This window comes from Perca fluviatilis, chromosome 9 (genome assembly GCF_010015445.1).
Source record: "Perca fluviatilis chromosome 9, GENO_Pfluv_1.0, whole genome shotgun sequence".
NCBI lineage: Eukaryota > Metazoa > Chordata > Actinopteri > Perciformes > Percidae > Perca > Perca fluviatilis.
In genome coordinates, this window is record NC_053120.1 from 24,509,429 (window position 1) to 24,532,828 (window position 23,400).

Genomic DNA, 23,400 nt, shown 5'->3' on the forward strand with positions numbered 1-23,400 from the left:
TATGAATGTCTGACTTGCTCTGTGAGAGAGAGTATGTGCTCTTGGTTTTAAAACAAATTCTAAAGAAATTGGAGGTTAAAGTAAATCTAATCTAATAAACAAATTAAGGAAAAAGTCATTCTGTGAGATTGTAAACACAAGGCCTCCACCTAGATTGCAGAATTTGCCCTTTTAACCATTGCATGACTAAACAGACTGATTACTGTTTGGTCATAATGTTTCATGTGAAATTTCATTAAACCTTTACTGTAACATATAATGCTTTTTCCACGAAGAGGGTTGAGCCTAACACAGTTTAAGACTTCTCCTCCTGTGCTGACCTCCCTGTTGTAGATAATGGAGAGGTTATTAGTTTACAGGAAACTGGCTCCGGATTTGGGATAGAAAACGGAAGGATTTTTTGTTTCCCTTCTTTTGAGGTCCCACAGTACCTGTTGCAGTGAGTATCAGTGTCTATGTTAACCCTGCTAATGACGGTCAAGGCGAATGGAGCTCTCTTCAGTGTGTCGACAGTAGCTAATTCTGTTCATATAACAGTTACGCGCCGCTCTTCCTCTAAATGTTTTCTTTATAACTCACCACGGTGAGTAACGAGCACAAAGATAAAGTACTGTCAAGAATGTGTTCCACTGCTGAAAGACAACATGTAAAACCCAGTCAATCTCACATGGGAAAAACCCATAGGAAAAGAGGGTAGACTATTGTGTTATGGAAAGTGGAATCTCATGGGAATAAGCGTAATATATTGTGGTTAATAGTACCCATAATATGGATTTACAAAACCAAATGAAAGAAAACTATCAAGACAGCTAATCAGTCACCCCTTTAAAGACACCTGAACAGCCCAGGTATCATCACTTGATTTCTGATTTTGGATGGATCACAAATAGTGATCAGTGGTGCAAGACATATTACTAAACAATTTTTAAACATTTACCCTGACTTTGTCTTCTGCTGCCAACAGCAGATCAAGGTGTTCACTTATCCTGTGAAGTGAATTTGGTGATCTCATCACTTTTCTCTAGCATCAATGTGAGGTTCTTTTGTAGTTTAGAGTCTCAACAACAGTTAGATGTATTACCATGAAATTTGGATTCAGAAATCCATGGACCCCTCGGGATGAATACTAATAATTTATATATTATAGTAATAATCCGTTAACTTTTTCTCATCACCATCATCAGGTCAAAATTTCTATTTGTACATACTTTGGTTTCTGACCAAATACCTGCAGAACTAACGACATCCCATCAGCCTCAGCTGTACTTTGTGTGTGCTAACTACCCTCGCAAAGGAGGTTATGTTTCTGTTCAGTTTCTCTGTTTCTTTGTTTGTTTGTTGGTTGGTTTGTCTGTCAGAAGGATTATAGAAACATTAATGGCCTGATTTTAATGAAACTTGATTGAAGGATGTAGCAAGGGCCACGGAAGAACCCATTAAAGCAGATCCTAATCACAGGGCGGATACACAAATTCTTTTTCACTTTCATTAACATTTCGAGATAGGGCATTTGTGCTGCGTTCATATGGTGTCGGATTAACTGAAAAATGTTCCAATGTCCCAAATGGGAAAATTCACACTGCATTAACATTGTAAGATAGGGCATGCCTTGGCGGTCCAAAATTGATACTGCGTATTAACTGTCATAATATAGTGTCTTAGCATTTAGTATAAAAAATATCAACTTAGTTTACCATGTTATACAAACAGAAAATTATACAAAATGTTTGACGTTGGTTATCAAAGTACCACTTAAAAAACTGCAAATTAAAGTTTACAAATAGACATTATAAAAGTGTTTTAATTACTTATTGTTGTTTGAATGATGTTTTATAGTGGTTTCACCACCACCCACAAATTATTTTAAATTGTTTTAAGTGAATTGTACTGAATCATTATGTAGTATTGATTTGGGGCACAGTGTTAGTTTTGTTTTTCCTTTGACACACAGTCCGTCCCCAGAAGGAAAACATTAGATATTTTCACCTGTTGTCGTTTCACATGAAGTTTTGAGTATTGCAAAAAAGTCAAAAATGTCAATTAAATATCCGACTGGAGGGAATGAGGATGTTTAATGTTGAGGTGGGAGAAAAGAGAGAAAAAGAACAGGCTTTTTCTGTGTAATTGTTAAAGGATGACTCAGCTCAGGTTATTTTATCCCTCTGTGACCTTATTTTAGTTTTTCGCCGATTTTTAGATTGGTTTCTTTTCCCGTCTTCTTATTATTATTATTGTCTGTAAAGTGCTGTGGCATTCAGTTTGAAGTTTATTATTACTTAGCATTACTCACACATTTAAGCAAGTGAAACAATAACAGTAAGTGAAAGCCCCTCTTATCGTTTCTTCATTTTTAAACAACAAACTTTCCCTCAGAGTAACAGGATATGTTAGTGATTCCATCTGGCTCACCCCTTCCTTAATGGACTTCACACTTGGCACCTGGCCTTCAATTCTGATGAAGTCAATCAGAAACCAAGCAAAAAGCAAAACTTAATCTTTCTTTGTATAAGGAGAATGATGTCTGCAGAGTGTATACTACATCCGGCATTATATTACATTTTAGGTGAATGAAAATGAACAAACTTGCATAACAAGGATTTTTATTTTAGGAGTCAGTTTTAGTGCTTTAACAGAATCCAAAGCAAACAGTTAAATGCAGAATGGTGTATTTGAATTAAATGATGGTTATACAGAAGGTTCGTTTTGGAACTGATAAATAAAGTCAGACATTACAGATGAGATGCGGGTTCACACTTATTTTTTGTCGTCAGACCAGGTGATCTCATAGTCACTGAAGGCACTCTTCAATTTCTCAACAGACACAGAATGGTCTGCTTTACCAAACGCCTGCAAATAAATGAGAAGCAAATGAGCATTTACATTATTACATCCAAAGATTGTTGAGTATTTGTAGTAGTATATTATCAGTCGTTGATTCAAGATTTAATGCATTTCTAATCAAATGAACTTACAGTTGATTCTCCAAAAACCCTTAGTTTTTTTTCTTGGCTGTTGTGCTCTATCTTCCCTCCTCCAAGGCATTTACACTCCATTCCCATGGCCTCCATGGCTGGATTGACCTTCTCAAATATATGATCTGTAAATAATTCAAATCATTCAATCAACCAAAGCATACAATCTGGTTTGGTTACAGGACAGTCAAATAGGCAACGATTTAAAGCATTTTACTGTCATTATCTCCCATATTGTCTTCTAAAGCTGTTGCCTCCAATATTTGCCATACGCTAACGTTACTGCACGTTTACAGGCTGCACCAAAAGGACATGGGTCTAGTCAGCAACGACTCAGGTGCTGAACTGACGCACTTGGCGCTCCTCTTCTGCAGAAAACTACAGCTATCAACTTACTGTGATACTCTGCACTTTTTGTGCCTCGGACTATGTCTTTATGCACATCGCCATCTTTCACTTTCACTCGGACCAGTATGTACTTAAATGCTCCTTCTGGATCAATCTCTACAACGGGGATTTTAGCTAGAGCGTCTGCCATTGCGGCTGTAGCTTTTAGTTAAAGCACCGGAGACCCTCAGGCTGTTCAGAGGTCTACCAACGACAGACAACAGCGGTGCGTTCTGGTTCTCACAAATGCCTTTATTCGGATTGGGACGTCTATTTCCTGTCTTAAAGAGACAGACCATTTGCAACGTGTCGCCATTACTGTACAGGATTACGCACGCTGGCGACCCCATATGGCAACAAGAGGGAACTGTTAAAATTGTACAGCTCTCAAAACCCAGAAACCACGTCAATATAGGCTGCCATTAGCATCAGTCCACTGCAGCTTATTCTTCCAAATCCGGTTTGTAGCAAATGCAATTGATTAACGAGCCCATTTTTCACCAAGCAGACATTTTCTTTTATCTGTCTGTTTGTTAATTTCCTGTAACGATTTTCCCGCTGGTGTCTATCAAAGACAGAGGTCAAAGACTCTAAGCTAATTGGGAATTTAGTGAAAGCTGAGATGGATGGATGACCCTGCCACAGGTGCTTGAACCTCTGGTTACCGGATTCTTTAACCAGTAATCCATCGTGCAGCCTTTAATTCGGAGCCAAAAGAACTCAGAGGTTCGTGAGACAGAGACAATTAAACCTCTCCTTTCCTGCTTTATCGCGCCAGATGAGACAGTGACGTTAAAAATATGTTTTGATGCTGTGATTTATGGTGACTAATAAATGCATGCACAGACATAGGCCTATAGTAGTCTATAAGAATATTATCTACATAAAGTGATTAAAATTGCTTTGCCCTAACCCATTTCTTAAATGCATGATTATATTTGCGAGAATAAATCAGTGGCAAGACCCCTGACCAGCTCATTATGATCAGAGCACAAATGAAAAATCTATATAAGCATCTGTTTAGGGTGTTCTATTAGCTGAAAAGTTGTTCTTGTTCCCCAAGAGTTAATTAGAGAGTTTATATTAGTTTTCAGGGAAAAGGGTGAAGGTTAAAAGGTGGCTACTATCCTGTGCCTCGGGTCAGAGAGGAAGGATATGATCTGTCACTTCTAATAACACAGGCAGACAGCAGGCGCCGCTGCTCATGCAGCACACATTTCCCGTCTCTGGACACTTGTAAAAAATAGTAAAATAAAAAAGTATTTGTTTGCTGCCATTGCATTGTTTTTTTCCTCTTCTTTTGATGAGCACATCCTTTGAACTGTGGAAAGCATGTTCCAGTCTACGGACTGTTTGTTGGCTAGGCTGGTGTTGAATGAATCGTCATACACACTCATGAAGCTTACACTTTTCTTCGCATTCATTTGCTGGCAAATATATAAAAGGTTTAAATTCAAATAAGAGGAACCAGAGGGGATATCTTTGGCACTCTAAATCTCTGTCACTATCTTATCAACTTACAGGATTTCACAGCTTCCAAAATTGCAATTTCCTTCACTTCACTTCACATATGTTGTGTGGTATTGTGCCTTCCCCAGGAAACTATCACTTTCTTTGTGATATTAATTTTGTTTTTGCTATGTGTGTGCTAATGTACTAATGTGTTTTTTAGGGACATTAGTACATTATAAGTACATTAGCACAATGTTAGGTCATTTTGAACCTGCACTTCTGTAAAAGTACCAATAATATAATAAGTAAGGATCAATCCCTGTGCAATAACCCTGTAACACCAAGCAGCCACCTTTCTGTAAATAGTGTTAAACACATAATTTAAACCTGTAAATATCTGTCAAATATATAATATATAATATATACTGTATATACTGTCATATCCATATATATATATATATATATATATATATATATATATATATATATAAGCAACCTGTTATATTAGTAACTCTTTAGTCCAGCACCATTTGCACTTTTGCATTGCCCTTTTGTCTTACTGTTTACAAACCTCATAGAACAGTTTGTTTGGATGTGTGTAGGCACGTATATATGTACACTTTTTTTATATGCAAACTTTTTTCTGTACATAGTAGTCAAAAGTTTATGTTTACCTTGTTCAGCTTTGTTGTCCTTGTATATTTCTGTCTATGTACTTTGAAAGCAACAAAAAGCCGGAGTCAAATTTCTTGGATGTGTTCACACTTACTTGGCCATTAAAGCTGATTCTGATTCGGAAGTACAACTATGTAAATTCTCCATTACAGAAGTCCTGCATTGAGAATTGTACTTAAGTCAAAGTGCAGCAGCAAAATGTACAATAAGTTCATTAATTGTACGTTTTGGATGAAAAGTATAAGAGTAGAAGTGTAAAGTAGCATAAATTGGAAACGTTGCATTAATAAGGCAAAGTGTAGTACAACTTCCTTAAAATTTTTCTAAAAGGGCAGTAATTAAATAAATACTTTCCAGTGACAATACTATTGATACAATATGATAGAAATGCAAAAAAAAAATAAAACAAAGGAGGAATGCAGTGGGAAAGAGATAGGGAAAGTTTCCAAGGGCCCTGGTGGGATGGGGCAATAGTGGTGGGGGATTTCCACTGAAAAGCCCGCTTGTGATGAGAGCTTCCAGGAAAAGTGGAGCAGGCTGATATAAAAGCAGCACACTCAGCACATGCAACTCTCAGAATCCTCTCTTCCTCAGATGTGTTGAGACCAAAGAAATACTAAGAGTCTTCAGTAGGTTATCACACATACAACTTAAAATGGTGAGTGTAGAGGTATCAATTTAAATACTTTGTGGTCAGTGATGTATTTATGGTATGAATTTATCGTAACTGATCTTTTTTTAAACTTAATTCTTACAGAAGTTCTGCTTTGGATTACTTCAGACCCGTGGATTTAAGTCCTCATGGATCAGCTTGACCTTTCTTTGCTCAAGTACGTTAATCCAATGTTAAAAGAATCTTTAGTGTCTCACTTTCAACTTTTATTTTCTTCTATATGTTCCTTTTCTTAAATCCATCCTTATTACCTTACCATCTAAATTGTGTCTCTGTACTCCATCCTCAGTGCTGTGCATGTGGACTAGTGTAGAGAGCTGGTCCTACTACTACTCTAACACCACCATGAATTGGCCGGAAGCTAGAACCTGGTGCCAGAAGCACTACACAGACATGGTGGCCATCCAGAACCAGGAGGAGATCGGGCATCTCAACAGCTGGCTGCCCAGGAAATCCACTTACTACTGGATCGGGATCCGCAAGGTCAATAATGTCTGGACCTGGGTAGGAACCAACAAGGCTCTGACAGCAGAAGCAACCAACTGGGCTCTGGGCGAACCAAACAATGGCAAACGGAAACAGAGAGTGAGGACGAATGAGGACTGTGTGGAGATGTACATTAAAAGCGATAAGCATCCAGGCAAATGGAATGATGAGAGGTGCGAGAAGTTGAAGACCGCTCTGTGCTACGCAGGTGAGCAAAAGTTAGGGATAAGGACAAAAGAGCTGCTCATTTTAGCTGCCCTAAATTGTTTGATTATTAGGGCATCTCTTTTAACCCTTGTGTTGTCTTCCCGTCAACCTTGAAACCTTTCCAATGTTTTTGACGCCTTTTTTTCACAGTTTGTTTTTGCTTTTTCATCTTTTTCATCTACACATTTTCAGCGCTTATGTCCATATTTTCTGATATAAAACTAAAATTGAAAATGGGTCAACCGGGTTGACCCGAAGTCAACACAAGGGTTAAATGATTTGTTGATGTTGTTTTAAAAAATAAAAGCTCAGAAACAGTTATAACATTGTATGCAAGTTATGTGAAAGTACTACTTCTTCCCCCAGCTGCCTGTAAGAACAACTCATGCCGCTATGGAGACTGTGTCGAAACCATCAACAGCCACAAGTGTGCTTGCTTTGAAGGCTTTTATGGAGAGGAGTGTGAGCACGGTAAGAAAATACAGTGCGTTGAACTTGTTTTAAAGTTTAAAGTCACTTACAGCCAGGACCTGATGTCTAATTGTGTCTTGTTTTCTTTGTTGGCAGTTGTCAAGTGTAACAAAGAGCAGGTGACCGTTCCATATAAAGGAAGTGTGAATTGCATTCACAAGCATGGAAACTTCTCCTACGACTCCTTGTGCCAGTATTCCTGCGAGGAAGGATACAAGCTGAGTATGTCAAGACCCATGAAATGCACTGCCTCGACACAGTGGTCAGAGCGGCCACCTACATGTGAATGTGAGTTGAGGTGTATTGCAAAGCTGCAAAAAATAAAAAAAAAGTGATGTGATTTTGACCAATGGGACTAACATGTTGTTGTTGATGGTGCTGTCCACAGTGGTCCAGTGTCAGGAGCTGTCTAGTCCAACAAGAGGATCCATGAAGTGCTCCGATCCTCTGGGCCCCTCCAGCTACCAGTCCACCTGTGTGTTTACCTGTGATGAAGGCTATGTACTCGCTGATTCCCCGTCTGACACTCTGCAATGTAAAGCGTCAGGATTTTGGAATGCCTCCCAGCCGCTTTGTGTTGGTACGCCCACATTTTCACGTTTTTTTTTCTCCCAGGATTTCATAGTATCCATGCTATTTTGTATTTCAGTCTGTTATATTGAGGGAAAAGCTTTCTTTTTTTATTAAGGCAACAGTTGAACCTGTTCTGCTCCCCCTCTATTTTGCAGCTGTCCAGTGCCCTGCTCTCCCCGAGCTAGACAATGGCACTGTCAGCTGTGGAGACGATGCAGATGTGAGGTTTAGCTACGGAAACACCTGCAGCGTCAGCTGTGCTCCCGGCTACCACCTGGTGGGACCAAGCAGGGTGACATGCACATCAGCAGCTGAGTGGAGTGAGAGTATGCCTCGCTGTGAAGGTGAGGGCACACTTTAAGTTTAGTCCAATCACCTTCTATACGATTAAGAAGAGCTTTCTTGTTTTGTGACTTTGTGAATAACATACTAAAAATATATTTTTTTAACTTTTCCTGTTTAAGCCATCACATGCCAGAATCCAGAGGGAGAAGCTCACCTCATCACCCAGTGCAGCCGACCTTCGACCGAACTGCGGCCAGACTCCACCTGCAGCTTCAGCTGTGAAGCAGGCTTTGAACTGCAGGGAGCGCACACCACTCAGTGTTCTGAGGACGGACAGTGGAGTAAAGCCATACCTACCTGCAAAGGTATGGTAGCATATGTTCACATAAATCTGTGCCTTGTCTGCACACTTTGTTTACTGCGTAGCTTTTTCAGTCTTTTACTCTGTGCTATGTCATGTACTTTGTCTGTGCTAACATTACTTCATCTTTTTTTCTTTTCTTTTTAGCAATAGGATGTCCTGCTCCTGAGATCCCAACAAATGCCCAGATCAGCTGCATCCCTTCTCTGTCTTCACTTGTTTCTACCGTGACCCCCAATCCACTTGGTATGGTCTGCATTTTCAGCTGTGATGAAGGCCATGAGCTGCAAGGTGCCCTAAGCATGGAGTGTGCAAATCCAGGCCAGTGGACCTCCACCCCACCAAACTGCTCAGGTATACACATGTACCCATTTTACCTTCACCATCTGTAATGCCTACTTTATTCGCAAAATGAGATCTTCTTTATCAATACATGATGGTTAACTAAATTCTTGCTGTCTTCTCCCACAGCGGTGAGATGCCCATTGCTCGAGGCTCCTGAAAACGGTCATATCAACTGCTCAAACAGGGAGTCAGTGTACAACTCACAGTGCTCCTTCACATGCAAACAAGATTACTCTTTAGACGGCCACGAGCTGCTGATCTGTGATCGTCATGGCAATTGGACTGGAGAGAAACCCTCCTGCCAAGGTAAAACAGAAAGGGAACAAATGTTAGAAGATATTTTAATACAATGCCTTACTAAAATATCCATTTTAGTTAAACAAGGTCAAATAATTCACATTTGATAATGTTTCCACAGCTCCCCCATCTCCGATTACTGCCATTGCTTCTGTAGCGGCAACAGGGGGCGCTGTTTTATTATCTGGTGTGTCTCTGGCTATGTGGATCCTGAAACGACTGAAGCAGAAAGCAAACAAGTTTGAGCTAAACAGGTAAGCATTCACCTCGCTTAAATCATACTTTTTTTCTTTTTTTTAAAGAAACACATTTGTTGAATTGCAGTGCTCATCTTCTTCTTTTGTCTTTTCTTACAGCAACTCTGACATCGAGGCCCCTCCACAGGTCTACAAAAACAGCATTGACAGCCTCATCTAGTCATATTCTTCAGAGACAGCAAAGGATAATTATATATATCTCTAACATAACTGTATGCCAGTCACTCGTCATAGTAATGTGAACAATATGAATACTTTACATTGTATAACACTTGTTAACAGGAAAACTCAATATGTCAGAGCTATCTATGGTGAGGGGAGAGTTTTTTCAGACCTTTGCATTTGATTGCTGCATTACGTTTTGTTGAATTTCATGATTTTCTTTGTAATGTTATTCAGACATGTATTTCCTCCCAATGGGAGTTTTATATTGAGCACATTGTTCTACAGCTTTATGAACATGCTGGAAAGGGGGCTCGAATCATGTTGTTGTAATGTAATGTTATATAATGTCGTAGGTGGATTGCCATGTCATTGCAGAACTGTGAATCATTTCAGTATTTATGTACTATTTATTTAACAGATGGTTATTGCATTTGAAATGCTCATTCATATTTCTGTATGTTTAAAGCACTGCTGCTTTTAATTCATAATAAAACTTCAAAATATAATTTGCTTTTGGTATTCAATTCAATATAAAACACTTTATTTGTACCCACAGGGCAATTTGCAGAGCTATATAGAGTAACATAATATAGGATATAAAATAAAAACTTAAAAAAATAGAATACAAAGAATAAGCTGTACACATTGCGATAATAATGAGAATTATATGAGAATAATTATGCATCTTCCAGTATCATGACCAATATCTACTGTCAGTTAAAATAAATAATAAAAAAAGGTATTTTCAGGCTTGTTACTATACTTACTATACTTATTCACCGTTCCAAAGGTTCAGCCATCAACACACAACGCCAGCATATTCCCACACTTTGAGCAGGGACGTTTATCCTGACATTGCAGGACATCATGTGTTTTGTCAGTGCTCCAGGAAGAACCTTTTTCCAAACACAATGCAGACCTCTTGTCTGTTCCTGTCACCTCCATCACAATGGTCGGGACAGAGATGAATAGTTGAATAACAGTGAGACATACCTTAAGTACTGCAGGAAGAGCTATATTGCTGTAGTAATCTGTTTTACAGATCATAACCATTGTATGTTTCAACTAGGTTTCTTCTATGTCAGCACTTCAGCAGAACTAGAAATAGATCTGATATCTTCCATCAGACTGAAGGCGACAGTGTTTCAAAAGCAAAGATGAATTCAAAAAGCCTAATTTGTTCTCTAAGTAAAGGTTGTAAAGGAATACATCATTTGAACAAAACAGCCAAAGTCACCAAGAAAAAACACAAAACTAATTTTTGGAGGGAACTATTTCTTTGTGTTGGCTCCGAGATTCATTGGTGACCTTCACTGTGATGTTTGTGTTTCCTTTTATTGCTTTTTTTTTCATGCATTACTGAAAGATCTGCCCCGATTTCACGTTAACCAGAAACAAGGGGCATTTCCCAAACGGTCTGTTCAGGTATAACAAGCAAATAGTCATTCATTCATCACATGCATTCACTCTGTAAAGTAAACATCCCGGTATTCAATGATAATGTTGGACTGAATAGCCTAAGAGAAATATAAAAGCCTGACATTGGTCCCTGCTTGCAGCAAACACTCACTTACTGTATAATGGTTCATGTTTGATATGATTAGAAAAACAAGGATTTAACTTAAGTAGAAAAGTTATTTCAATCAACTTAGAAAATATAGTTCTTCATATATTACCAATTCTGGGTAAGTCTGGTATTCCATTACTTTCCATGATGATATTCATTAATATTTTGGCTTCTGATTATTTTTTCTTTGGACAGGCAACAGGTGTTTGTGGGTCACTCACTGATGCAGTGGACATTAATCCTTTTCCTTGGTGAGTTTTGTTTAACTAAGGCAAAATGTATAGTTGGTGGTATCTGATCTGATGTGAGACATAACATTGTGTATTACCTCTTACTTACACTTTGGATGATGAATTAGGCTATCACATAAATTTGTTTTTTCTTTCAAAATGTATATTAGGTAGCTCCTTGGCTGTGACTACCTTGGGCTGGACATATCATTACTCAAAAACGACCATGAACTGGACCCAGGCCCGACGTTGGTGCCAAACCGATTACACAGACATGGTGGTTATCCAAAACCAGACAGAGAACGACTATCTGGTCTCCAAGTTGCCAAACAGAACTAGGAGTCCATATTATTGGATTGGAATCACTAAAAACCACATGAATGAAAATTGGACCTGGATTGGGAATAACAGCACGTGGGTTGGTGAGCAGTCATGGGCAGTAAATGAGCCCAATAACAACCACAGCAATGAGTTTTGTGTGGAGATCTATGTGAACACAGGACGAAACCGAGGGAAGTGGAATGATGAGAAATGTGCCCTACAAAAATACGCTGTTTGTTATAAAGGTAGGCTATGCAAAGCTGATTGTTTTTTTAATTTGTCAATTTCAAATGTGGTAGTGGTTGTTTTAGTATTGCACTTTGTTTTAACAGCCCAATGTAATGCAACATCATGTGGCAGAGGAAGATGCCAGGAGATGATAGAAAACATAACCTGCCTCTGTGAACCTGGCTTTAAGGGAGATAGATGCCAAACAGGTGAGGAGTTAGCTCTCTGAAACTATGCCACCAATTATTATAGTAGGGAATGTTTTTTTAAAGGATAAGCCTAGGTTTACACTTTTGAAAGTTTATCTTTAAACAATTCTGAAACAGTTTTTGGTTGCTGTAATTGTTCATGTCCATATGCTGTAAACTGCGAATTTAACACAAAATATTCTTGGCAATTTTTAAAATAATGAGTGCTTACCATAGGTGCTAACAGTACATAACGTGTACTGTATATAGCTATGATTGGACAATGACTTTTCAAGGGAGGGGTTTAGCGAACTGTCACCCAACTCTGCAGTTCCCTTCATCTCTATGGAGCTTTATAGCTTCATCTTTCAGCTTATTGTTTTCCTTTTCCAGTCCAAAACTTTACTGTTTTGGTTTACTGTCATCGCTTACTGTTAGCGTTGTTTTGGCAGCAGCAGGAAGCTCAAAAAATTCCCTGTACACTATCTGACCAGACCAAACTAGCCTTTAGACAAAGTAGTCAATAGCTATTATTGCTGAGCACATTGGAGCATTTAATGCTATAAAGCCATATATCTCCCTCAGAAGTTGGTGGAGACCAAAAACAGAGCTAAAAGTAGAGAAACTTAAATTATTCAGGTGGAAATATACACAATTTCGCATGAATGCTAATGTTAAGTTGGATGTATAAAAAGCAGTGGTTTGCTCAGAAAATCAGAAAAAAATATACTTAAACTGTGATGATAATCAGTTTTGGGTTGACAGCTTGTTTCTGCTGCCTCCAAGTGGATAAAAATCCATTATTGCAGGTTTAAGATCAACAAGAGGTTGTTGATTCTTTCTGTAAACAAATTTAACCAATACAACCTCAGAATGTCATTTGAGGTGCTCTTGTCCCCTGAGAAGCCTTTTATGTTCTTCTCCCAGACAATTATTACTGTATGTGGAGGCATATCTGAAAACTACCAGGGTATAGTTATATGTCATAACTAACTCACATTCTGATATTATATCCTCTGCATAGTTCTTCAGAAGTTAAATTAGTTTTTGGACATTTTAACATGGTGATCATAATCCTCGCATCTGTTTCCTCTGTTTCCTGAGACCAGCCTGAGGATCACATTCAAAATACTGATTAGAATACTTGCATCAGCATGAATGTGCTCTAAAAATGTATTATTTTCACAGTAGAAAGCTAGCGTAAGAAGTTACATAAGTGCACTCCTGGTAAACTTGAACCTGTTTGTGCCCCCAGCTATGGAATGCCCCCCTCTGTCTCAGCCTGATAACGGATACCTTAGCTGCTCGGGAGGAAACCTGACATTCAACTCAACCTGTCGATTTAAATGCTACCCAGGCTTCCTGATAATAGGCCCGCCAGATGTTACCTGTACTGTCACCGGGGTCTGGAGCGGCCCAAGACCTATTTGTACAAGTAAATATTTGAAGTTATGTAAAAGATTAAAATACCATTAAAAAAAAAAAAGATAAATACAGCAAAACCATTGTACTCTGCAAAAATGATTCTGCTTCTGATAAATAATAAATGCATTGTTATTATAATAGGCAGCAGTAGTTGTAGTAGTAATCTTTTTGAAAAAAAAACTATCACACTGTCAAGTATTGTATGATTTAGGATAAACATGTTTGTTTTCCCAGGCTATAAACAAGCTCTGTTAGCTGTCGTTGGGTGTGGAGCTCTCTCAGCCTTCTGCTGCATCTGCTTTTGCTGGATGAAACACAGAAAAAGTCAGTATTTTTCCATCACTCTTCATAGAAATAGAGATGCATGTTATTGCAACAGACCTCAATATTGATCTGGTTGTCTGTTCATTTCTCACAGGAAAGAAACTTGCCCAAGTAAGGTCAGTGTTGAAATGTCCAAAGCAGCTCCACCCATTCATGCACATTCAATATTTCAAAACTCAAATGTTACGGTTTATTGCTTCTGTATGCTGAAATAATTTACAGTTATTTAGCTCAGTAAATCATCCTGGAAGCTTCCCTTTATTGTCAATATGCTTGTCCTTCATAGGCAGCCTGAAGAAGCGACAAGTCCATCCACTGAGGCACAAGGATGAAGGACAACTGGGACCTCATTTATGTCTTATTAAAATATATCTATAATGACCCAAATGCAGTTACTCGTATTAACTTTAGTACATTGTTAAAGCCTCTGAACAGGTGTTTTCAGTTATTCTGGCTGATTAGACTCTTTTTAGGTTGAAAATTGAAATTGTTTCCACCAATAAGGATGACAAAGGTGTCATTAGTCCCGCCCAAACACGTGCAACAACACTAACAGTGGACTCAGAAAGATGTCAATCTATCCTGAAGGATTGGAAGAGTGTCATCCCCCCCAGCCAAAAACACTGGGCTAATGAACTCCTGTCGTACTGCACACCAGAAAAAATTAAATTGGGGAACTAGATGACTTTGAACTGATTTGGACTCCTTTTTTGAACATCCTGACCCAACTTGACATGACCTCAGACTAGATGTAAATCTATGCTTATTACTGTTTATTCTTTATTTTATGATTATTTAATATCTTGCCTTGCGGAGAGAGGGTTTTTGTTGTTTGATTTCGTTGTTTTCTTTTTGTTTTTGTGTCTTGTTAAATTTAAACTATAAATAAAATATATAAAAAAAATAAAAGAAAGATGTCAATCACTCAGTCTAACCACACCCACAAGAAAGGTCCAATCAGCCACATTAACAATAAACACCTGTGTAGGTGTTCAGGGCCTTTTTAATAGACCTTTTTCACGGCAGACATGTTGACATGTCATAGTAGGAAAAGCACAGGTGTATTAAAAACCATTAATGCATTCCACTTAGGAGAGGCCCTGGTATTGTGCATGCTGACTCACTGAAATAGCTTACTGGGACACTTGATGGAACTGAGCCATCGTTAAGGTTATCAATTTCAGCTGTGCTTTTCCTACTATGACAAGTCAAAATGTCTGCTGTGAAAAAGGCCCATAAATAAACCTAAACAGTCCCTGCCTGCCCAGGCTGTGTGCCAGGATAATCAGTAAGCAACGCTTTTTCAAATATAATATATGTTAAAGCTTCATTTGGATATACTGCATGGTTGTAGTATTTTTGTGTACATGATGGTTTATTATAAGAACCTGTATCTAAACTCATTTAATAATAGTAGAGGTGTATTTCTGTGGTATATTTGGTAAACATCCATTAAATTAATTTAAATAAAATGAATTGAGTGTAAGTGCGTGTCTGTATATGTGTGGTGCAAGTGTGTGGGTCTGTGTGTGTGTGTTTCCAGAGAGGGTGGTAGAACGGTGCCCTTCCTGAGAGGAAGTTGCAGCAAAAGTGATATGACACAATTCGTCATTGACTCATTCCCTGAAGAACAATTAATACCAGTTTGCCATTGATTGTCTGTCTGCATAGTGGAGTAAATGCAACCACAAGATTGAGCGACTGACCATATAAAATGGTAAGACCTGTGAAATATCAGTGCAAGAAGTGTAAGTTTTCAAATGCAATTATGAGGAAAAGTAAATCTCTTTTTACTTCAGATGTTTCAAGAATTGGTTGATACTAGACAAAGCCTGCATCGCATGGTGCTGGTAGCTGCATTTATAGTATTCGTCCAAGGTAGGTCTGCATAATCCTACAAACTCTTCTTACCAAACTTCATTCAGACTCTTCTTTTCTGCTTTACTGGTTCAATTCTGTCTCATTGCCCATTAACCTTATCTTAGACCTGAGCAGCGGAGGAGCAGTGCAGGCATGGACCTACAACTACAGCACCGTTCCCAGCCGTAGATGGCCTGATGCCCGCCAGTGGTGCCTGCAGCACTTTACAGACATGGTGCCCATCCGGAACCAGGAGGAGAGTGACTTCATCAATGATCTGCTGCCGTTAAACACAAGATATTACTGGATAGGCATAGTCAAAAAGGATGGCGAGTGGATCTGGCAAGAAACCTCTGAGAAGGTGCCTAAAGAGGCTCAGAATTGGGCACCAGAGGAGCCAGATAACATAATGAATCAGGACTGTGTGGAGATTTACATAAAGAGGGAGAAAGACACAGCCAAGTGGAACAACGAGAGCTGTCGGAAGAAGAAGGGAACCATCTGCTATGCTAGTAAAACCTTATTTTGTTAAATGTACACATTTACTGACTCCTGTAGATGTATTATAGTATGTGAGATATATCTCTCTCTCTATAGCCTCTTGCAGACAGGATTCCTGCAGTGCCAATGCAGACTGTGTGGAGACCATTGGGAACTATACCTGCCAGTGCCATCCTGGTTTCCTGGGGTCACGCTGTGAAGAGGGTAAATGTATTTGTCATATTTAAAGTCATGCATTTTATTTTTCTCGGAGTTAAAGAGAAATATCTAACAATACATCTTTTGTTTTCTTCAGCAATCGCATGCAAACCCTTGCTGGATCCAGAACAGGGATCTCACTACTGTTTCCATCCCTATGGGTCCAATCGTTTCAACTCTTCCTGCCGTTTTGACTGTGAACTTGGCTTTCAGTTGGTAGGCGTGCCACAACTGCTTTGCCAAGCCAGCGGACGTTGGAACCACCATGTTCCTCTGTGTCAAGGTATGTCAACTAACTTTTACAAATACTTAGCTGGCCTCAATATACAGTATGTAGTCCTCAATATATGTAGTCACATCCTATCCAGACTGCACAGCAGATCAGATTCAGGTCACACCTGTTGGCACTTAACTTCACACTCATTTATGTCTGCATAGGGAAAACAACATTGCAATTTAATGTGGTTGGTCAGTTACTGTTTCCCTTGACTGTAAATTATGTCAGCATGGTTATTCATACCCCCCCATTCCCACAAATGCTATGTTTATATAAGTGGAGTCATTCTACATTGACTTCCATTTGAGTGGACTACTGCATGTGTGATTTATATCTATATCCCACTACAGTAAAAAAGTGCTCCCCCGGTTTCTTTCCTGTTACGGGCAATGTGACATGTGTGGACCCTCTGGAGCCTTTCTCCTTTGGCTCACAGTGTAACTTCACCTGCCAAGAAGGCTACTACCTGACCGGAGACAACACATTCACCTGTCTGGCCTCGGGACAATGGAGCAACCCTACACCTACATGCACAGGTGGGTCGCAGAAGTTATGTCAGGGCTCCCAGAAAGCAACATTTCCTAAAAACCAACAAAACTGTACACGGATGATAAATTATGGTGTTTCTCCTTCTCCAGTGGTAAAGTGCAACAGTTTAAAGACTCCACCCAATGCCTTCATGCAATGTCAGGACCCTCGAGGAGTGTACAGCTATGGCTCAATATGTTCCGTGCTATGTGAAGAAGGATTTGATCTGATTGGCACAAACATGACAAAATGTTCTTCTCAGGGAAACTGGAGTCATGCACTTCCTGTTTGCCAGGGTATGACCACAGATGACCAAGTATTGCTCCTTCACCTTAATCAGTCAATTTTTTTTTTCTTTTACTATCTTGTATGTGTAATGGTCTCTCTCTTGTCTCTGTTTTTCTTCAAGCTAAGAGGTGTGAACCAATAAAGCCTCATCATGGCTCCCTATCGTGTTATGACCCAAATGGTTCCTTCAGTTTTGGTTCTTGGTGTACTACAACCTGTGATGAGGGCTTTCTACTGAATGGAACAGACAGCACTGAGTGCACCTCCCTGGGCATGTGGAGTGCAGACATACCACATTGTCTTGGTAAAAAATATAAATAATATCAGGGTCTGTAATTTATGTCTCCTATCACTTTACCACATACAATTCTAACATATCTCATTGGTCTCTCCCTCTCTCTGTTCCCTTTCCAGCTAAGAGATGTCCAACTGTGAACTCCTCCTCTCATGGCTACTTGGTGTGCTCTGATCCTCATGGAGAATTCAGTTTTGGTTCTCTGTGTACATCAACCTGTGAGGAGGGTTTTCTCCTGAATGGGACGGCTGACATGCAGTGCACCTCTCTGGGCACATGGAGCACAGACATCCCTCATTGCAACGGTAAAAAAGTGTAAATCTCTGTATCCTTATCTGTTGTTCAAAATCAACAGTAGCTCTTAATGTAATGGTTTAGGTGGCTTGATTTTGTCTTTACCATGCAAAGCTCTTAAATATATTGGGTTCTCCTTCTCTTTGTTCCCCTTTCAGCTAAAAGATGTCCCGCTTTGGTCGCTCCCTCAAATGGCTCCCTAGTTTGCTCTGATCCTCATGGAGAGTTCAGTTTTGGTTCTCAATGCAAGTCAACATGTGAGGAGGGTTTTCTCCTGAATGGGACAGCTGACACAGAGTGTACCTCTCTGGGCATGTGGAGCACAGACATCCCAGGTTGCTTGGGTAAAGTACATTACATTTTTATTTATAGTATCAAATCATAAGTTATCTTGAGACACTTTACAGATAGATTAGGTCTAGACCACACTGTATAATTTATAAAGTCCCAACAATTGTAGTTATTCCCCCAAGAGCAAGCATAGTGCGTTAGTGGCAAGGGAAAACTCCCTTTTTAGGAAGAAACCTCGGCCAGACCCAGGTTCTTGGTAGGTGGTGTCTGACGGTGCCGGTTGGATGTGAAGAACAGTGGCAAGAAGGGTCACAATAAAGCAGGGGCGGATCTACCGGGGTGGCATAGGTTGGTAAATGCCACCCTAAAAGAGAGCCTTGCCACCCCAGTTGGTAGCAACGAATTAAAAGTTAGGTCTAATTTGACCATTTACGAGCGCGAATCTCCAAAGTCCGACTGCAGTCAGTCAAAAACTGTTTGCTTCCCCTTTCACACATCTGCCACTCATCATCTGTGTCTTACCTTAATGCCTTTCCTGTGATATTCCCCCTTACTTCTATCATACTTCTATCTCCTGTTAAGTGAGATCACATTGTATAGTCACCTCAAATGCAAGACATTGATTGCATGAGATTAAGTTTGTCTGTATGAGTTTGTAAATGGCAGCCTGTGCCCTTTAGTAGTGTGTACATACTATTTCTCATCAAACTGTGATTAAATTCAGTGTGTATATATACGTCTGCCATGTTACCACCCCTCAAATTCCTGCCCCCCTCTCACCACCCCATTAATATTTTTCTAGATCCGCCCCTACAATAAAGATAATGGAACGGTGACTAAAAAAATGGTAGTCGTAGTAGTTCATGTCATAGCATCATCTGTTAACATAAGAAGAGCTCATATCATGGTTTAGATAATGTTCAAATGCCATTTTACATCATAAAGCTCTAAAATATCTTGTTGGTCTCCTTCTACTTGTTTACCTCCCAGCTAAAAGATGTTCAACCCTGAGCTCTCCCTCTCATGGCTCCCTAGTTTGCTCTGATCCTTATGGCGAGTTCAGTTTTGGTTCTCAGTGCATGTCAACATGTGAGGAGGGCTTTCTCCTGAATGGGACAGCTGACACAGAGTGCACCTCTCTGGGCATGTGGACCTCGGACGTCCCAGGTTGCTTGGGTAAAGTACATATTTTTATATCATCTCTTAAATAACATAAGAGCTCATATCATGGTTTAGATGGTGTTCAAATGCCATTTTACATCATAAAGCTCTAAAATATCTTGTTGGTCTCTCCTATTTGTTTACCTCCCAGCTAAAAGATGTTCGACCCTGAGCTCTCCCTCTCATGGCTCCTTTTTCTGTGTTGATCCTCATGGAGAGTTCAGTTTTGGTTCTTGGTGTAAATCAACATGTGAGGAGGGTTTTCTCCTGAATGGGACAGCTGACACAGAGTGCACCTCTCTGGGCACGTGGAGCACAGACACCCCTCGTTGCTTGGGTAAAAACAGTCTCTGTATCTGTTGAGCATAATTACAAGAGAACTCATGGTTAAGATGGCATGACTACCTACAGTATTTGCTTACAGCACTAAAAGATGTCCCACTCTGAGCTCATCCTCTCATGACTCCTTAGTTTGTTCTGATCCCCATGAAGAGTTCAGTTTTGGTCCTCTGTGTACATCAACCTGTGAGGAGGGTTTTGTCCTGAAAGGCACAGCTGACACAGAGTGCACCTCTTTGGGCTCGTGGAACAGAGAGAAATACCCCACTGTCTGGGTAATAAATCATAAACGAGCTGAAATTGGCATATATTCGCTCCTGCTGGGTGCATATTTACATTAAATTTGTGATTTGGAATGTGGGTTTACATCGGTCTATACATTCATTTGTATCACAACACACCAGATGTCTGTAACTTGTCATGTCTTAAATCAACAGTTAGAATTTGAAGGAAATGAACTTTTTGCCACTTTGTTTCAGAAGATTAGAATTATCTGGTCTGAAGCTAGCAGTCATATTTTTTTTTTTGTTATCTACAGCACAGCCATGCCCCCTACTGGCCAAGGCTCCACAACATGGTAAGATGAACTGCAGCCATCCATACTCTCCTTTCAGCTTTGGCTCCCACTGTGAATTTGAATGTGATGAGGGCTTCCGGCTGAGAGGAACACAGACTATGACATGCAACAACTCAGGCCACTGGAGTCAAGATCTACCCACCTGCCAGCGTGAGGGCTCAATATAACCTTAAACTTACTTTTTTCTTGATGTTCTGGTATTCAAACAGTTGATCCAATGTCAATAATTACACTTTCTGTCTTTTTATATTTTTTTTAATTTTATTTTTTTTACATCTCAGCTGTACAGTGCGAGTCCATTCGTACCTTGTCTTTATCCCTGTCTATGAACTGCTCCCATCCTCTGGGGAACTTTAGCATTGGCTCCCAGTGTCTTTTCACCTGTGAGGAGGGATTCTCCCTGAATGGCACAGATGTGCTGATTTGCTCCTCCACTGGGTTCTGGAATGCCAGCCTGCCTACCTGCACAGGTAAATAGATTTTTGTCTGCATGCTCAAGATGGCAATGCTATCAGGCTGATATTATGCCAGTGTCTTATACAAACTACAGCTGAGGCTGATGGGAATGCCATTAGTTTTGAAGGAAGCTGATCATAAACCAAAGGCCATATCTGATCATCAGTGTCAGAATTCCCGAGTTGTGTGTGTGTGTGTGTGTGTGTGTGGCAGGCAAATGTCATGGAATTTTAATTCAACAGTTTAAGATATTTCACTAAACAACAAATGTCAACCTCATAGTGGCACTAGAGAAGTCTGAGGGTCACCAAAATCAAAAGGATAAATCATCTGGGAACCATAAATGTCAGGTGGTAGATAATGATGATGATGGTGATGAAATATTTGACTGCATAAGTGTAAACTTTGACCTGCTGGTGGTGCTAAAGGGAAAATCAGGGGATCACCAAGATTAGGATTCATCATCTGGGAACTATTCATGTCTGTACCAACTTTCAAAGAAATCCATCTAATGGTTGTTGAGATATTGCAGTCTAGACCAAAAGTGATGGACCGACCTAGGGATTATTAACTAATGATGATTAAGAAACATGGAGTAGTGAAAAACTTGTGTTTACTGTGATCTTTGTGTGTTCCTGTGGAAGGTATGCCAGTGGGGTGGACTGCCATGCTGCTGTCTCCAGGTTTAAGAGCAGTTTATGTTGTCCTGCTGCTTGTCCTGATAGGACTGGCTGTGGTGATTATAATGCGATTTAAGAAAAAAGGTGAGACCACTCTACTACTGTACTGCTGCTGTGCTGTTTCACATATACTCATACAGCATATTGTAGCACTCGGTGTCGCCTTGATCCTTGTTTCTGATCTTTGCAGGAAATACGATCATGGAACCGCATGCACCAGCATGGGGAGACAGAGAGAATCCAGCATTTGATTTTAAGACTTGATTTTTGCAGCAAATCATTTAAAACATACTGCACCCAAACACTTGCTGTTATTATATGAAACTTGGTAGTTGTTGTGGTATGATACTGGTAAGAAAAGAATACAGTAGGATTAGAGCTTCACTGGAACTGATTTAATGCACATTTTGCATGAAAACAGTTACCTTTTTGTTATTAAAGTCATAAAGCAAAGTTTGTTTGCTGCTTTTGCTGTGTCCTGCTTGTGTATTGCTTGATTGTCAATAAACTAGCAACAATTCTTAAATCTGCCCTTTTATTTCATGAGCTGACTCACCCAATACCGCACAGTTCTTTGTCCAGGTCTAGTGTCAGTTGGTACAGTATGGGGTGACACTGTCCTGCAGGTGAACTACCTGGTATCTCATTTCCACACATTTGACTTCCCACATAGGAACTAATTGTGGGGTCAATTGAGGAAGTGGCAGAAACCCTCGGAGATCACCAAACTGCCAGTTGCCACAAAAGTGTCAGTTTAGCACATTTAGTGGCCAGAAAGTGCCTGTCACTGATTGGTGGGGAGGTGATCTATTATCAGTCTCTCCTCATTGTGTCACACTGGGCACTGATCCCACATTGAGGGGCAATCCACTACCCCCACATTGACTAGAGTTCATTGAATTAAATGGTCTGAAATGAGACTCGCATGGTGTTGAAAATGTTTCGTATTAGGGCTGATACACATTTTATAGTAACCAATTTAGGTGTAAGTCCATTGTCTTAAGTATGGAATTTCTATTGTATGGCTGTATCTACTGTGTCGAATATTCCCTGTGTATCTGTGCCAATAGTATACCCCCAGACTTTAAATATGTGCTGCCAATGGAGTATCTTCAGCAAAGCATGTGCATCTGTCTTGGCGCTGCAACAGCATGAAGCCAATTATAGCGGTTAAAAGACAGAGGGTTTGTGGCCTGTGGTTGGCATGAAGGGTGCAATAAATAACCATGCTGTCGACAGGAAACTGTTTGGCTACCATCAGAATAATAATGAGTTTATTGCTACCTGCTGTTACCGTATGATCACGGTTTGATTATATTTCTCATCCCACCCACTGCTGCTGGCATCCATATAAGCGTGCCAACTGCACACAAGAAGAGAAAAAGTCCCTGCAGGTGACCACCTTGGCTTCCTTCCCTGATATTTAAGGCTGGCTTTTCTCCCTTTATCTACCTCTAAATATACAAGGAAGTACATCATGATACTTTAGTCCCTACAACAAAGAGTGTTGTTCCACCTAACACATGAGCATGCACACACACATGCCAGCAGACACTTAGAGCAGAGATACAAAGGCTGACTCAAAGAAACACACACTCGGTATACTCTGCTGCACACTTCTTTAGTTCTGCTTGGCAGTAGCATACCACGGTGACAGACAGTTAGATTGTTCCTGACCATTGACTTGCGCTCTCTGCTCTGCAAGGTCTGATTTCATAGTGGGAAATATGAGATGGGTCCAGGAGAGGGTTCATGGCTGGGGCAAG

General features: G+C 39.9%; 4 protein-coding genes across 6 annotated transcripts; 3 read left to right on the forward strand and 1 right to left on the reverse strand.

Annotated features, from left to right (window-relative positions):
• Positions 1-2,583: 2,583 nt before the first annotated feature.
• Positions 2,584-3,629, reverse strand: si:dkey-51e6.1 (uncharacterized protein LOC558617 homolog). The gene is made up of 3 exons (XM_039812308.1): positions 3,369-3,629; positions 2,973-3,097; positions 2,584-2,847 (listed from the first exon to the last, which is right to left on the reverse strand). The coding sequence occupies exons 1-3, from the start codon at positions 3,508-3,510 to the stop codon at positions 2,755-2,757; spliced, it is 360 nt and encodes a 119-aa protein (XP_039668242.1). The 5' UTR covers positions 3,511-3,629; the 3' UTR covers positions 2,584-2,754.
• A 2,376-nt stretch (positions 3,630-6,005) lies between these two features.
• Positions 6,006-10,112, forward strand: sele (selectin E). Its single transcript, XM_039812307.1, has 12 exons — positions 6,006-6,144; positions 6,244-6,316; positions 6,449-6,853; positions 7,219-7,323; positions 7,420-7,611; positions 7,712-7,903; positions 8,052-8,240; positions 8,361-8,546; positions 8,690-8,896; positions 9,014-9,193; positions 9,306-9,438; positions 9,541-10,112. Exons 1-12 carry the CDS (start codon positions 6,142-6,144, stop codon positions 9,599-9,601), a joined length of 1,926 nt encoding a protein of 641 aa, XP_039668241.1. The 5' UTR covers positions 6,006-6,141; the 3' UTR covers positions 9,602-10,112.
• Positions 10,113-11,205: 1,093 nt separating this feature from the next.
• On the forward strand, positions 11,206-14,930 carry LOC120565835 (L-selectin-like). Its single transcript, XM_039811884.1, has 8 exons — positions 11,206-11,291; positions 11,369-11,424; positions 11,574-11,969; positions 12,057-12,161; positions 13,396-13,575; positions 13,800-13,889; positions 13,984-14,005; positions 14,176-14,930. Exons 2-8 carry the CDS (start codon positions 11,397-11,399, stop codon positions 14,219-14,221), a joined length of 867 nt encoding a protein of 288 aa, XP_039667818.1. The 5' UTR covers positions 11,206-11,291; positions 11,369-11,396; the 3' UTR covers positions 14,222-14,930.
• Positions 14,931-15,044: 114 nt separating this feature from the next.
• Positions 15,045-22,160, forward strand: LOC120566076 (selectin P). 3 transcript variants are annotated; one of them, XM_039812319.1, is made up of 17 exons: positions 15,045-15,177; positions 15,404-15,606; positions 15,689-15,767; positions 15,875-16,261; positions 16,347-16,454; positions 16,546-16,731; positions 17,076-17,261; positions 17,364-17,549; positions 17,663-17,845; positions 17,956-18,141; positions 18,289-18,474; positions 19,412-19,597; positions 19,734-19,919; positions 20,460-20,648; positions 20,780-20,968; positions 21,599-21,718; positions 21,825-22,160. In XM_039812319.1, exons 2-17 carry the CDS (start codon positions 15,604-15,606, stop codon positions 21,896-21,898), a joined length of 2,634 nt encoding a protein of 877 aa, XP_039668253.1. In that variant the 5' UTR covers positions 15,045-15,177; positions 15,404-15,603; the 3' UTR covers positions 21,899-22,160. The 3 variants fall into 3 exon arrangements, with proteins under 3 accessions (XP_039668253.1, XP_039668255.1, XP_039668254.1); XM_039812320.1 differs by having other exon boundaries at positions 15,065-15,177; positions 15,433-15,606; XM_039812321.1 differs by lacking the exon at positions 19,412-19,597.
• Positions 22,161-23,400: the final 1,240 nt, after the last annotated feature.